The sequence below is a fragment of the Elgaria multicarinata genome, chromosome 10, assembly GCF_023053635.1.
Source record: "Elgaria multicarinata webbii isolate HBS135686 ecotype San Diego chromosome 10, rElgMul1.1.pri, whole genome shotgun sequence".
Classification (NCBI taxonomy): Eukaryota; Metazoa; Chordata; class Lepidosauria; order Squamata; family Anguidae; genus Elgaria; species Elgaria multicarinata.
The window spans coordinates 92,652,972-92,669,546 of NC_086180.1; the positions used below are offsets into that span (position 1 = coordinate 92,652,972).

A 16,575-nucleotide genomic window follows, 5' to 3' on the forward strand; every position below is an offset into this window, starting at 1 on the left:
TGGGAGGGGATTGCTACAATGCTTGTCTTGCTACTTCCTGTCTCCTCCTTCCTTCTTCTCCTTCTGCTGTTTTACCCACCTGCATAGTGTGCTGACCACGATGGGGGAACCAAGCCATCCCATCGTAGGATATGTTAAATGTTGCTAAGTAAAGTTTTCTTTTAAACCACCTGGAGTGTTTCTATTGTCTGTACGCGTGGCTACTCACACGGAGCTGATTCGGTCGACAACAGGTTATGGGCCCAGGACGCAAATAAAGAATAACCCGTGAAAGGAATCACTTGGGAACCTATGAGTACTGCTTATCGGTTAGACAAGACAAGATAAGAAAACTCTTAGAGTGTGGGACGATGGCTGAAAGCAACACATACGCAACCATGGCAAAGCTAGACACTAGGAACTACCAGACATGGAAGTTCAAGATGGAAATGGTGCTAGTAAAAGATGACTTGTGGGAGGTTTTAGAATCAGCTCGACCTGCAGAAAACCGCCAGGACTGGGATAAAAGGGACAGAAAAGCAAGGGCAACAATTGCTTTGTCGGTCCAAGATGACCAGTTGCTCCACATTCGAAATGAGAAAACAGCAAAGGGAATGTGGGAAGCATTGCAAGAAATACATCAGCCTAGCAGTATAAACACAAAGCTCTTTCTGAAGAAAAAACTGTTTAAAATGAGGCTGGAAAGAGACGCTAGTTTGCCAGACCATGTAAATGCAGTCCTGCAAGTGGTTGAAGAACTAAGAGCAATTGGCTCAGAGACCTCGGAAGAGGATGTCGTGTCCATCATTTTGTGCAGCCTAGATGACTCCTACGAACCCCTCATAACAGCCTTAGAAGTGTGCCCCGAAGCAGAGTTAAAATTGGATTATGTGAAGGCCAGGCTGATTAGTGAGTGGACTCGCAGGATGGAAAACATGGCCGACGCCTCATGTAACAGGACAAAGGCTGGGCGGGAAACGAAGGCCACAAAGGAATCTGAGAAGGCCTTCAAGGCAAAGGCCAAGCAATGTTACACTTGCGGGGCGAAAACACACCTTAAAAGGGACTGTCCCGAAAACGGCCACAAGAGGGAGACAAAGGGCAATGAAAAACATGCCCGGACAAACCTTTGCAAATTGGCCTCCCTTGAACCATCCAGAACTCAAGGCGACAATCTGATTTGGATATTGGACTCAGGGACCAGCTGCCACATGACTAGCCAGAGAGAGTTCTTCACCAAACTGGATCATCGAAGGCAAAGTTATGTTTGCCTGGCAAATGGCGAACAGATAAGAACAGATGGGGTGGGAGAAGGCACCATAGACTGCATAGCCCCACCACATGGCAGGAAGACAAAGCTGACAGAAGTCTTGTTTGTGCCAGACCTAGAAGGGAACTTGCTCTCAGTGAGAAAGCTTGCAGCGGATGGATTTGTCCTGCTTTTCCAAGAGGACAGATGCCAAATCAGCAGAGACGGAAGCCTGTGGGGCAATGCCGTGGCAAGGAACTCCATGTATGAGGTCACCGGCGGCAGACAAGAGGCCAGAAGGGCAGAGCACATACCCCACGACAGCTGCATCCACCTCTGGCACAGGCGCATGGGGCACAGAAGTATGGAGGCAGTAAAAGAGTTGGTGACTAAAGGACTCACTGCAGACCTACAAATCCCAGCGTGCAAGTCAAAGATGAACTGTGTTTGCTGCATCAAGACCAAGTTCACACGAGCCCCACTGCCCAAGGCAAGCAAGAGCAGAGCCAAAGAACCATTGGAGCTCATCCACTCTGACCTTTGTGGACCAATGAACACAGTAACCCCTGGAGGGGGTAAGTACTTCCTTACTTTCATTGATGATTATTCCAGGTTCACAACAGTGTACATCATCAAGCATAAGAACGAGGTGCTGAGTAAGCTGAAAGAGTTTGTTGCAGCGGCCAGAAACAAATTCTATAGGACATTGGGTGCCATTCACACTGACAATGGAGGAGAGTATGTAGGAAAAGAGATGGGAGCATACTTGCGGGCCCAAGGCATCAGACACCAGAGGACAGTCACCTACGCGCCGGAACAGAACAGTGTGGCTGAGAGGCGCAACAGGTCACTCGTAGACATGGTAAGAAGCATGCTGTGAGATGCAAACCTACCATTCAAATTCTGGGGAGAGGCGGCGTCCACAGCGGCCTACATACAGAACAGGCTGCCAACCAGAGCCTTTGAGCTGTGGCATGGAGCCAAGCCAAAAGTGGGCCACCTGAGAGTGTTCAGATGCAAGGCCTATGCTCACATCCCAGAGCAGAAGAGGACTAAGCTAGGTGACAGAGCCATTGAAGGGGTCCTGGCGGGATATAGCCCCTACAGCAAAGGCTACAGAATCCTCATTCCACGAGACTGTAGCATCATAGTCAGCCGAAGTGTGCAGTTTGACGAGACTGCAAGGCCCGGGACTATGGAGTTCATAGAGGTGGGTCTAAGTGCACCTGACAGCGGAGAAGGGGAGCCCAAGGCGTTCAAGCAAGATGAGGGGGCGACCAACATGCCCAAAAGCAACAGCGAGGCCAGCGACACCGAGGAGCCCAACCTGGAGGCAATAGAGCAACAGGAAGCCAGGAGGTCGGAGCGGGCTACTAAAGGGGTGCCACCAGCCAAATACAGTGACTATTACTTCACAGCTAAGGCACAACAGGTCCAGGAGCCAGCGAGTTGGGAGGACATTGCCCACCTGCCTAAAGATGAGGCAGACAAGTGGAGGAAAGCAGCTCAGGAAGAGATGGACTCATTACATGAGAATGAGACCTGGACCCTGGCCAAGCTCCCACCCAATCGCAAGGCAATCGGCTGCAAGTGGACTTTCAAAGTGAAACGCAACGCAAGCGGCGAAGTAGAGTGCTACAAAGCCAGGTTAGTAGCAAAGGGATACTCTCAAAAGTATGGGGAGGACTATGATGAAACTTTTGCCCCAGTAGTAAAACACACGACCATCAGAGCCATGCTGAGCATAGCAGCCAGCAGAGAGATGCAAGTCAAGCATCTAGACATTAAGACTGCATTCCTATACGGTGAGATAGAGGAGGACCTGTACATGATGCAACCGCCAGGATTTGCAGATCCAGAAGGGGTGGGGAAAGTGTGTAAATTGCACAAGAGCATCTATGGACTTAAACAGGCAGCCAGAGCCTGGAATGAGAAAATTAATGGAGTCCTAGTAAACCTGGGTTTCACCAAAGGGAAAGCAGACTTGGCTCAGTCTGAGCCAATTGCGATTTGACTCAGGCAATTACTCACTGACATGGGGCTGGTGATCACTCAAGCCACAGTGCTACATGAGGACCTGATAAGAGACCTAGTAGAGCAAAGAGTGATTGAGCTAAAGTACTGTCCAACTGAAGAGATGGTAGCAGATGTACTGACAAAACCCCTACCGGGGGAACTGCACCAGCGGCACCTGATGGGCATAGGACTGATGCAATGACCTATTTGGACTGGCGCAGTGCCCTGTGGCCTTCGAGAAGGGGTGTTAGCAGAACTCAGGCTACAGGTCACTGACCTGAGGCTAAAGGGTTAACAAACACCTACAGGGTGGGAGGGGATTGCTACAATGCTTGTCTTGCTACTTCCTGTCTCCTCCCTCCTTCTTCCTTCTTCTCCTTCTGCTGTTTTACCCACCTGCATGGTGTGCTGACCACGATAGGGGAACCAAGCCATCCCATCGTAGGATATGTTAAATGTTGCTAAGTAAAGTTTTCTTTTAATCCACCTGGAGTGTTTCTATTGTCTGTACACGTGGCTACTCACACGGAGCTGATTCGGTCGACAACAGTTATATCCTTCAATTGCTGTATTCCAGTCATAGGAGTCATCCCACCAAGTTTCAGTTATACCTATCAAGTCATATTTGCCTTAATGTATTAAGAGTTTAAATTCATTCTGTTTGTTTCCCGTGCTCTGGGCATTAGTATATAGACATCGAAGACCATGTGTTTTATAGTCTGGCTTTGTTCCTACATTGTTGTGGACACTATTTTGGGGCACTATTGGAGCTGTTCTGTGTGTTAGGGTGTGGCACTTTAATTCAAATGACCTAGTGAATGTAGCTTTTGCTATTAACACAACCAATCTTAAAGATGCATGTTTTATTAGCCAGTCATATTTCTTGGATAGCACTGTATTTGATCCCTACTTCTGGAAGTGTGTGTGACCGCTCTCTCAAAAATGCTGAGATGGTATTTCAAAGAGCCTATTCCTTTCAGGCACTGTTTTTCCAGGAGAAAAGGGCAGCTGTGATTGCACAATGTGCATAACAGTATCCAGAATTGTGAGGATTCCTTTTTTGTCACTACTCAGAGCCCTTCTTAACCCCTTCAAATGCAACTGTTTCATGTTCTAATGACCAGGGAATAGTTGCACTATAATTGTAAGCACCTATTGGATGGCACCTGTGACATCAAACTAAAACATGTTGCATGTCCCATCCCATGCCAAGGTAAATCATCTGTTGGTAGCATGTAAATCTAATTAATCTAATTTGCAATACTGAAACTAATGTCATTGATAACTTATTGTCTTTCTTGCTTAAATCAAATGCCCATATAGTCAATTATCATATTACTGGAGCTTCTTTATTATGCAGCCACAGGTTCTTCTGTTGCCGTTATTAGCTATGAAAGTGCTAATAGCCCAGAGGAAATTGATTTCAAGAAAGGAGACAGAATTGAAATTATTGGCTACTTGATGAAATGCATGCAGTGGTTTGTGGGAAGGCATATCCCTACCGGCCAAGTTGGTTTTGTACAGAGCAGTCATGTCAAACCTGATGGCTTCAAAGATGCTGTAACTGAGTAAGTATAATGGGTGATGACAAAGCAAGGCAGTTGCATCTAGCCATCTACATCTGTTGCATTTAGAAATGTCTCTACTGTTGTGCATTGATGGTCATGAACTTAAATCTCCCACCTGATGTTTGTTAGTGTTATAGATATTCTATTCTGTAGTTGCTAAACATATTGATAAGTGTGTGTGTGTGTGTGATGCCCCCTTTCCATTGCTCCTTTATTCTTTCCCTGAATCAAAGGAACCAGATCTGGATCAGGCATCAAGGGGCTTGGAATAGTACAAACTGCCCCCGTGGCATGCCACTCTTTTCCTAGCCCCACAGCAGCCCAGCTCAGCAACCCTCAAAGACCACACCAGTATGAATTAAATGGCATTTATTAACAAGATGTAATTTCAGATATGAAAGTTTAATGGTTTTCTCAGGTAAAAAGAATGGTGGTTACAAAGGCACACTACGTAATGGTTTCAGTTCAATACTTTTTCCTAGAACATTTCAAATGTAACTTCAGTTGTTAACTTGCCCTTTCTAGTCCACCTCTCCCCCACAATCTATTCCACCAAAACAATTAAACACGTTGTTACTCCTTATCTCTACCCTGACAGATTCACACCCAAACGACTACTCTAATCCAAATCAAAGCAATCTCTCCCACAGCACTTCAATATACACACACTCAGCTAATTTCTTCCATTCTCTCTCTGCCAACCAATCCAGGCATCCCAAATAACCAGCCAATCAACAGTCACCCTCACATCCTGGTTACTCACTCTCCCTACTTCTAGGGACCACACTTCCAACCTAGTTCCTGCAACATAAACACAGCGAGTACATTTCTGGCTAAACAACCTTCTTCAAAATGATTAACATTTCTAAAACCTTTTACATACTCAGCATAGAACAGCCAAACATCACAGTGTGCTATTAGAGGTGGCTTCCATGAATGTGAATGTACGAGGTGTACATGAGAGAAGCCTAGAAGGAATGATGGAATAACTTTTCCCTTGGAACAACTATACCAGTCTCTAAGTCAAGAACTGACTAGTTGATTTAGGGTGGATTCCTGCCTTGAGCAGGGGGTTGGACTCGATGGCCTTATAGGCCCTTCCAACTCTACTATTCTATCATTCTATGATTTAAATCAGTACGTGAAATGCAGGCAAACCACCACCTTCGTTTCATCCTTTGTTGCTGCAGTGGAAATAGAAGTCAGAAATAGCCATCCCTACTACCTGAACAGCCTTCATACCACTCCTGGGGATCATAAATGTCCTAATTCCTTTATATTGTCTGCCTCCTTCAGACCTCCACACCTGGCTTTCTTCAAAGATGAACATTCTGCTTTTACAAGAGAAAAAGCCCTTTTAGAAGTAAATGTGACGGGGCTTTTGACACAAACATCAAATTATAGCATTTGCAATACGTATCAAATAGGTAAGCAACTCTGGTGTTGTATATGAAATATATGTGCAAGCCTTCCTATTTGCTCTCCTTGGATTTTGCTAATGTGAAATTTTTGCTAGGTGTTGATTCAACCTCATTGAACCTGATACAGTGTAATGTGCCTGGACTTGCAGATTCAATCATTGGAGTCATTCAGAGAAAGTTCTCCATTTATTGGCTAATATTCAAGCATAAAAGCAATAGCCAATAAGAGGTTGAATCCAGATTTCATCATGCTTAGAGTGAGCCCATTGAAATCAACAGGCAAACTCAGACATGAATAACTTAAGTCTCATTTATTTCAATTGGTCAACCTTAAGCATGGCCAACTCGATGTTCTCTTGGTGTGGCTTAGTGGCTCGGGCAGTTCTTCTGCAAGGAGGCTGCCTTCATGGCACCAGATTGCCCTGCTTTTGAGAAAACCCCATGCTTTCACTGCTGCAGAATGGCAGCAGCTAACCCCAACGCAGAAGGGAGTGTGGCGTTTCCAGGAGTGATTTGGCTTGCCGGGCCTGCCCCCTGCCCTCTTCCCGGGCTTCTGGCAACCAATCAGGAGTTGCCGTCCATCCAGTAATACCTCCACCTTGAAGCCAGAGCAAGGTCAGACAGCAGAAGGGCCATGTTCACCTTGCTCCAGCATAAAAAGTCGGGGTACGTTCCCAATTTTTTTTAATCTGCAGCTTCATGTGGAATTCCCTGCCTCTGGAGGTCAGGCAGGCGCCAACCTTGTACTCCTTTCGGCACCTCCTGAAAACATCTTTATTCCAAGAAGCTTTTCTTTAACATGCAGCCTTGGATTTCTGTTTTTGCTTCTTTTTAAATTTTGTTTTAACTGTTTTATTCTGTTTTTATTTTCATTTTACCTTGTACACCACTCCAAAATTTTTCAATGGGGAGCGGTATATAAATATTCTAAATAAATAAATAAACAAATAAATAAAACCCCACTATGGCTGTGAGGTGGCTGCTGTGTTGTGTACCCAAGGCAGCACCACCACGCAGCCACTGCGGGGCTTTTAAAATATACGGACAATCCCCTGGTGCCCTCCAGATGTGTGAAAGTTCAACTCTCATCAGCCCAAGCCAGCCTAGCCAATGAACAGGAATGCTAGGAGTTGTAATCTAAAACATCTGGAGGATACCAGGTTGGGGAAGTCTGGATTAGGGGGGTGGATCTGGAGGGTGGGTGGATCTGGACTTTAGTCCTTGACTAGCTAGCTTACTTTTGGTAAAGGGCTGCACCTCACTGGTACAGCAGATACTTGGATGGAAAAAGTTCCAGGTTCAATTTTTGTCTGAAATCTTGAGAAGTGCTGCTTACCAGTGTTAACAATGCTGAAGCTCGATGGTCCTGGCTCAGTCTGAGGCAGCTTCTTGTATTCCAAATGAGTAAATGTCAATAAAATCAATCTTCATTAAATATAAAACCTGTCTCGAATTGCTCAATGTGTCTTGACCTTATGATCTTTCTCAATGGCTTTTATCTGGAAAAAGTAACATGTTTGGGGGGGGGAAAAACAGAGAGCTCCATGGTTTAATTTTCAGTAAGAACATAAAAACATAAGAAGAGCCCTGATGCTGGATCAGACCAAGGGTCCATCCAGCCCAGCATTCCATTCCCAAAGTGGCTAACCAGCTGTTGACCAGGGACCAACAAGCAGGACATGGTGCAACAGCACCCTTCCACCCATGTTCCCCAGCAACTGGTGTATATAGGCTTACTGCCTCGAATACTGGAGGTAGCATATAGCCATCAGGACTAGTAGTCATTGATAACCTTCGCCTCCAGGAATTTATCCATCCCCATTTTAAAGTCATCCAAATTGTTGGCCATCACCCCATCTTGTGGTAGTGAATTCCATAGTTTAACTACACACTGTGAAGAAGTACTTCCTTTTATCTGCCCTGAATCTCCCACCAATCAGCTTCATGGGATGACCCCGAGTTCTAGTATTATGGGAGAGGGAGAAAAATGTCTCCCTGTCCACATTCTCCATTCCATGCAGAATTTTGTATACCTCTATTAAGTCTCCCCTTACCCTCCTTTTTTCCAAGCCAAACAATCTCAGCTGTTGTAACTTTTCCTCATAGGGGAGATGCTCCAGTCCCTTGGTTAATTTAATTGCCTTTTACTACACTTTTTACAGTTCTACAATATATATTTTTAAGTGTGGTGACCAGAACTGTACACAGTATTCTAAATGGGATTGCACCATAAATTTGTATAAAGGCAGTATAGATGACACAGGCGCAGCTTCGCAGGCACTGTGGGGCTTTCCTGCGAAGCTTCGTTTTGAAAAAGTTGGGGGTTACCTCAACTTTTTCTATCAGAGCAACGTCAGTACTGTGCTTCCGCTGTCGGACGCCACTCTGGGGCCAATCTAGGGTCAATCCGGGGACGGAGCCTTATGGAAGGCAACCAGTGATTGGTCACCTTCCACCAGGAAGAAAGCGGGGGGTGGGGGTGGCTCCAGTACACAGATGGCCACCCAGAAACCCCACGCCCTCTCCTCGCCATCGGGATTACCCAACTCCACCCTGGAAGAGGGAAAACGCAGGGTTTCAGAGGGAGGTGGCGTCAACCCAGTGCCGTGAACACAGCCTCCTGGTCAGCCCTGGATTGACCTTTAAGCAATATAAGCACATGCTTAGGGCATTAACGGGAGGGGGCACCACCAAAATTGAAAACTCTGCTCTCGAGATCACATAATTTCAGTAGAGATAATATCAGATCTTATTTTGTCTTATAATCGTTTGGTTATAAGACAAAAGAAGACCAAATATATATTTGGTTATATAATAGTTTAATCAAAAATTGATTAAAATAATTTTCAATCAATTTTTGCATTTGCATTTTTTCCTTTATAACAGTTTTATTTTATTTTTTAAAAATGCATAAAACAGTGATGAAAATTCGTATTTTTTTCTGTAGCCTTAGTTGTAAATGTAATTGGCTTATATTGCTTGCTATTTAGTGTTAAATATAATAAAAGAAGAGTTTATATTTAATATAGTTGTGTGTTCTGGCCTGGGGGATAGCCCTTATTTCACCTTCAGCACTTATTGAGTCTTCATGTCTTGCTGGCTAAGCAATGGAGGGGCCAAGGGGGCACCAGGGTTGGGCTGTGCAAAGGGCATCAGCTGGCCTTAATCCGGCCCTGCTCCTGGTGGTGGGTTCTACAGAAAGGCCTCTAAAACCGCTCTTAAACTGTGGGGGAATTCATGTGGGCAGCAGCAGAAGGTGGCGTGCTGCCACCGGAAGTGGCTGCAGTGCCAGAATCCCAGCAACTCTGCTGGGAAATAGAGCACATGGGCAGCACATGCCATGGCTGCCAGCAGAATTGGGCTTCTCACAGCCCACCAAACAGCTGTTTGGTGGTCTATGGGGAACCCCATTTTTTTATATATATAATTTTTATTGATTTCACATCTTAAAATACAACAACGTAATACTAATTAAAACACATAAATCATTACATAAATTGCTTACAATTTAACATTTGTAATTTATCATTTTAACATAATCACATAACATAAGTGCTCCCCTCCACCCTTCGGGATCTATTCCTGCTTCCAGAATTTCACTGTTTCTTCCAGTGGTGGTTTTCCACTCCCCTTAGATAATACCTATTATAGGAACTGTTTCCAAATTCCCTCGAATTCATTTACATTTGTTATACCTTTTCTTACCTTTATATTACATGTCAATTGATCATTAATAGCTATATCCCAAATTTCTTTATACCATTCTTCAATATGATAATCTCCTTGAACCTTCCAGTTCCTAGATATAATTAACCTCGCTGCTGTCAGCAAATTTGTTATAAATTCTTTAGTCTCTGTATTACACTTTAAATCTCCATATAATGATAGTAATGCCATTATAGGTGTCTCTTCAATCTCCATTCCAACAATTTTTTTTATCTCAATAAACACCATTTTCCATAATGTTTGTACAAATTCGCATTCCCACCACATATGTAAATACGTTCCTTTTCCCCCACATCCTCTCCAACAATTTGCTGAATTCAGCTTATTTATTCTATTTAATCTCACCGGGGTCAGATACCACCTCCATACAATTTTATAATTTTCTTTTATTCTCACTGACATATTTCTCAACACTCTTTGTCTCCATATTCCCTCCCAACTATCTGCACCCTCAAATCGGTTTCCCAAACCATCTTCCCCATATTTTCTGTCACCCTCTTTTCAACCAATATTCTATATATTTCACTCGTTAAACCTTTTATCCTTTTATTTTATCCTTTCTCAATTTCTTTCTTTACAATCAACTCTTCAAATTTCGTCATTTCTCTACACTCTCCATTATCTCTTAACCATTTCTTCGTCCATTGTTCCAATTGCCAATAATTTAACCAAGTTAAATTGTTCCCCTTAAAAACCTCTTCTAATTTTCCACGAGTGTTCATCTCTCTCAACCAAGTTTTTAACCTCATTAATTTTTTCTCTATTAAAATTTTACTCAATCTCTCTTTTAAATTCCCTGGGAAATTCCTTAACATTATCACTGGTGTTAATGGAGATGTACTCGAAAGTAACCCCTTTTTATATAATCGCCAAATTTCCCAATGGTTTTTTAAAAGAGGGTTTCCTATTTCTTCCCCCCACTTTTTATTGCATTCTCTAAAAAATATATTTTCCAAATTCCAATCTTTGTCCATTCTTGTTCTATCCTCCAACCAACCTAACTCTCCTACTCCTATTATACCTTCTACTATATGTCTTAACCTATTGGCTATATAATATAACTTTATATTTGAGAGTACCAATCCTCCTTTTTTTTGTGCTATGTACCACCTATTTTTATTTATTCTCGCTTTCCTATCCCCGTTACAATAATTATTTATAATATTCTGCCAACTTTTTATCTCTTTTTCTGATATTCTTATTGGTAACATTCTAAATATAAAGTTAAGCTTTGATAATATTTTCATTTTTACTAATGCTATTCTCCCATACCATGATAGATTTAATCCTTTATATTTTTCTACTTTATCTATAACTTCTTTTTTCAGCTTATTTAAATTCTCCTTTTCTAAATTCTCTAAATTTTTTGTAATTTTAATTCCCAAATATTTAATCTGTTCTTTAACTCTCATTTTCTTTTCCTTACCTTCCCAATCTTTCACTTCCTTTTTAGTATAATTAAATATCATCATTTCTGATTTTAACCAATTTATTCTTAATCCCGTGACTTCTTCAAACTCTTTCAAACATTGTTTAATTCTTTCCATTATCTCAAGTGGATCCTTAACAGTTAACAATGTATGATCTGCAAACATATTTAATTTTACTTCCTTCTTTACACCTACTCCTTCTATAATCCCATCCTCTCTTATCGCATTTGCCAACAATTCCATAACCAATACAAATAGGACCAGCGAGAGTGGGCATCCTTGCCTAGTTCCTCTGGCCAGTTGTATTTTATCTGTAATCCCATCGTTTATTACAACTGAAGCTGTGTTTTGAGAGTATAATTGTTCTATTATACCTTTAAATCTATCTCCAAATCCCAGTCTTATTATTATCATCTTTAGTGCTTGCCAGCTCACACAATCGAACACCTTAAATATATCCAATGCTATTATTCTCGCTTTTATCTTTGACTTCTTTACCTCCTGCGTCATATTTATAACTCTTGCAACTAAATTATGCATTTGTCTACCTGCTACAAAGCCACACTGATCATCTGGGCCCAGTGCTCTTCAACATTTTTATTAATAATTTGGACAAGGAGGTGCAGGGAACGCTGATCAAATTTGCAGATGACACAAAATTGGGTGGGATAGCTAATACCCTGGAAGACAGAAACAAACTTCAAAGTGATCTTGATAGGCTGGAGTGCTAGGCTGAAAACAACAGAATGAAATTTAATAGGGATAAATGCCAAGTTGTGAACCGCCCAGAGAGCTCCGGCTATTGGGCGGCATAGAAATGTAATAAATAAATAAATAAAGTTCTACATTTAGGGAATAGAAACCAAATGCACAGTTACAAGATGGGGGACACTTGGCTCAGCAATACTACAAACGAGAAAGATCTTGGAATTGTTGTAGATCACAAGCTGAATATGAGCCAACAGTGCGATATGGCTGCAAGAAAGGCAAATGCTATTCTCGGCTGCATTAATAGAAGTATAGCTTCCAAATCACGTGAGGTACTGGTTCCTCTCTATTCGGCCCTGGTTAGGCCTCATCTAGAGTATTGCGTCCAGTTCTGGGCTCCACAATTCAAGAAGGACGCAGACAAGCTGGAGCGTGTTCAGAAGAGGGCAACCAGGATGATCAGAGGTCTAGAAACAAAGCCCTATGAAGAGAGACTGAAAGAACTGGGCATGTTTAGCCTGGAGAAGAGAAGATTGCGGGGAGACATGAGAGCACTCTTCAAATACTTAAAAGGTTGTCACACAGAGGAGGGCCAGGATCTCTTCTCGATCCTCCCAGAGTGCAGGACACGGAATAACGGGCTCAAGTTAAAGGAAGCCAGATTCCAGCTGGACATCAGGAAAAACTTCCTGTTAGAGCAGTGCGACGGTGGAATCAGTTACCTAGGGAGGTTGTGGGCTCTCCCACACTAGAGGCCTTCAAGAGGCAGCTGAACAACCATCTGTCAGGGATGCTTTAGGGTGGATTCCTGCATTGAGCAGGGGGTTGGACTCGATGGCCTTGTAGGCCCCTTCCAACTCTGCTATTCTATGATTCTATGATCTCCAATATAATTCCCTATGAAAGTATTCATCCTCCTTGCCAAAATAGCTGAGAAAATTTTTGCATCCTGGTTAATTAAAGAAATAGGCCTATAAGAGTCGGGGATTGTCAAATCCTTATCTGGTTTTGGAATTAATATAATTAGTGATTGTTCCCATGATGGCGGTATCTTCTCTCCTATTATTCCATTGTATAATTTCAAAAATTTTGGTACCAATTTTTTTTTTGAATGTTTTATAATACTCAGATCCCAACCCATCTACCCCCTTTCAATTTCTCAATAGCTTCCTCAATTCCCCTTTGAGATATAACCCTTTCCATTAATTTTCTATCCTCCCTTATCAATCCCCTCTCTATATACCTATCTATATAACTCTCCATCCTCATCTTATTTGTGTCCTTTTCTTTATACAACTCTTAATAAAATCCCTGAAATACTTTTATTTTCCCTTTCATAGTACTACATAATTTCCCCAATTTATCTTTTACTATTCCAATTGAATTCTTTGACTTTTCCTTTTGTGTGAGCCTCGCAAGCACTTTAGAATTTTTATTACTATTCTCAAAAAACTCTCTTTTCAAATAAATTAAATTTTTCTGTACTTCTTCTAAATTTATATTTTCTAATTCTTTTTTCTTTGCTTGTACTTGTATTAATATTTGTTTATTTCTACTTTGTAAAAATTCTTTCTCCAACTTCTTAATTTCAACTTCTAACTTTTCCTGTATAGTGTCTTGTTGCCTCTTTAAAGTGAACATTTCTCTAATACAGATCCCTCTGGTCACAGCTTTCATTGTATCCCATACAATTGACATTGAGGTTCCTCCCTTTTCATTAATTTCCCACATTTCTGACAATTCTTTCTGCATTTTCTCCACAACCATATCATATTTTAAAATCCTGGTATTCAACTTCCATCTTTTCGCTTCTCTGTAATCCCTTTTAACTGTAAAATCTAAACTTACTAATGCATGATCTGTTACTTTAATTACCCCTAATTTCATATTACATACCTTAGTTGCCAATTCCTTTGAAACAAAAATGTAATCTATTCTGGAGTAAGTTTTGTGAACTGGGGAATAATAGGAATAACCAGGCTCTCCACCTCTGACTAACCGCCACCCATCAATATAATCTTTTTCTTTTATCATTTTATTTAAAATTGTAATATTATTTCTCTTTTCAAATCCAGTGGGGTTAGACCTGTCTATCCTATTATCCATAACCATGTTAAAATCTCCAGCTAAGATAACACACCCTTTTTTAAAATCCTCTATTTCCCTAAATAATTCTTTATAAAATTCTTTTTGTCTCTCATTTGGGGCATACACATTTATTAAAGTATAGTAATTGCCTTCCAATTGTCCTTTTATCATTATATATCTACCTTTCTCATCCTTTTGTGTCTTCTCTATATCAAATCCGCTTCTCTTTGATATTATTATAGCCACACCATTTTTTTTATGTCCCCAAAGACTTTTCATAAAACACTGACCATTTCAAACGAATTTCATTCATACCGTTCTTCACTTGATGAGTTTAAACAAACCTTCTTTGTTTAATAATTGCTCAATCCTTTTCCTTTTTACTACTGCCGCCAAACCTTTGACGTTGAGTGTTGAAATCCGAATTTTCTTATCCATATTCCTTTTGTTTATTTTCTTTTAGATCCCTTGTACACACCCATATGAACAACAATAACAAAATGTTAAACATATAACCCCCTTTTTTATCTACCCCTCCCTTCCCCCCCTCTGTCCCCTTCCCTTCCCCCCTCTCCCCCTATTTCTATTCCCCCCTCTAATTCTCCGTAGGCCTAACACCCCAGTCATGGCTATAACCTTAAGGGGGGGAAATGGAGCCCACGGTCCTCTTTCGGCAAGCCTTCTACTTTAATTATTCATGCTTTTATTATTATCTCTTTGATAAGGAAAAGTTTATTTTCCACTTGTGCCAGGACTTTCTTCTCCTTCTTCTTCATGCTGGGATAACGAATCATCATCCAGCCCCAGGCTTTTCAGCAGCTCCAATCCTTGCTCCAGCGAGGTTACTCTCTGCTGTTTTCCATCTCGCATAAACCTCAAAATCACTGGGTAACCCCAAGAATAAGCAATACCTGCACGCTTAAGGTTTGCTGTTATCAGCTTAACACTGTGCCTCCAGCTGATAGTTTGCTGACAAAGATCATTGTAGATTTGAACTGTTGATTCTTGAAACTTCAACGTTGTTATTGATCTTAATTTCTTCATAAGCTGCTCCTTCTTATAATAATTACCCAATTTGACCAAAATATCTCTTGGTATTGCTCTGGATCTATTTCCTGCTACTCTGTGGATTCTGTTAATCTCCATCTCTGTTATCTGGAAGTCTGGAATCAGCTCTTTAAACTAGGGGTGTGATCCATTCCGATTAGGAGCGTAGAAGCAGTAGCGGATTGGCCTGCTCCGCCTTACCCAGAGGCGGAGTAGGAGCAGACCGCGGACCCCTAGAAGCAAGGCGAAGAGAAGCGGCCATTTTCGGAGCACTTCTCTTTCCGCGGAGCGCTCCGATCGCCATCTTGAAAACATTTCACCATAGGATTGCATTGCGGCAAATAATCGCGGATAACTACGTTCTTTTTGAAGCTATCGTTCTGGAAATTCTTGTGCTCAGAGAGTCGTGGATGGGGGTCATTTTGAGACCACTCTCACCTCTCTGCGTCGTGCGGGTCGCGTGCTATATTTTTTTGAAAATCGGGTCAACCGCGCGGCTCAAACGGCGTTTTCGGCTTTTCGCCCATAGGATTGCATTGCGGGAAAGACTCGGGCATAACTGGGTTGGTTTTTAAGCTATCATTCTGAAAATTCTTGTGCACAGAGAGTCGTGGATGGGGGTCATTTTGAGACTACTCTCACCTCTCTGCGTCATGCGGGTCGCGCGCTAGAATTTTTTTAAAAATCGGCGGGAAAAATACCTTTTTCAAAGGGCTGAGGGGCAGAGTCAGCTCCCGGTCATGATCACATGATCCCAAAGTTAGAGGAGGGCATAGGCAAAACGGGTAACTTGGGATTCTGGGAAACTTCTCTTTCTTCATCTGAACGGACTTTTCCCAGTGTTTTTTAACACAGTAGCCCCACCAAATGCACAAACACAACCTGAAATCATATACTAAGCCAAGAATAAGAGATAGAAACACAGCACTGCTACCCACCCTAACTTTGGGGAACAACTGAAAAGATGTGGTGCAAGGGGATGAGCTCCCCTAGGGCATCTCATTGTGGACGTGCCCCCACTCTCTCCTGCACTGGAAGGCCATTAGAGCCTTCCAAAGAGAGTAAAACGGTGGAGCAATGCCTATCATGAGTCGAAGTGAGCGTTTACTTCTTAGTGGTGGAGCGATGCCTATTATGAGTTGAAGTGAGTGTTTACTTCTCAAGCTCAGAGCTGTTGGTGAAGCAATGGCTGTCTTGAGTTGAACTGGCAGCTACTTCCCCCTCCCCTGGGCACGTCCCCCTATTGCTGGTAAAAGACAGATATAGCCTTTTTAAAAAAATTCTTCTTGCTGTTTATTGAGCAACACTGCTGCTTTTAATTCCACCCCTCCTTTGTTTATTTA

General features: G+C 42.2%; 1 protein-coding gene across 5 annotated transcripts in view; it reads left to right on the forward strand.

The window, feature by feature from the left end:
• SH3TC1 (SH3 domain and tetratricopeptide repeats 1) overlaps nucleotides 1-16,575 on the forward strand; it is a 65,107-nt gene that overhangs the window by 12,458 nt on the left and 36,074 nt on the right. For all 5 annotated transcript variants that reach the window (XM_063135754.1, XM_063135757.1, XM_063135758.1 and 2 more), the window contains 2 exons: nucleotides 4,605-4,812; nucleotides 6,109-6,239. In XM_063135754.1, the coding sequence (XP_062991824.1) occupies nucleotides 4,605-4,812; nucleotides 6,109-6,239 (339 nt within the window). The remainder of the gene's footprint in view (nucleotides 1-4,604; nucleotides 4,813-6,108; nucleotides 6,240-16,575) is intronic.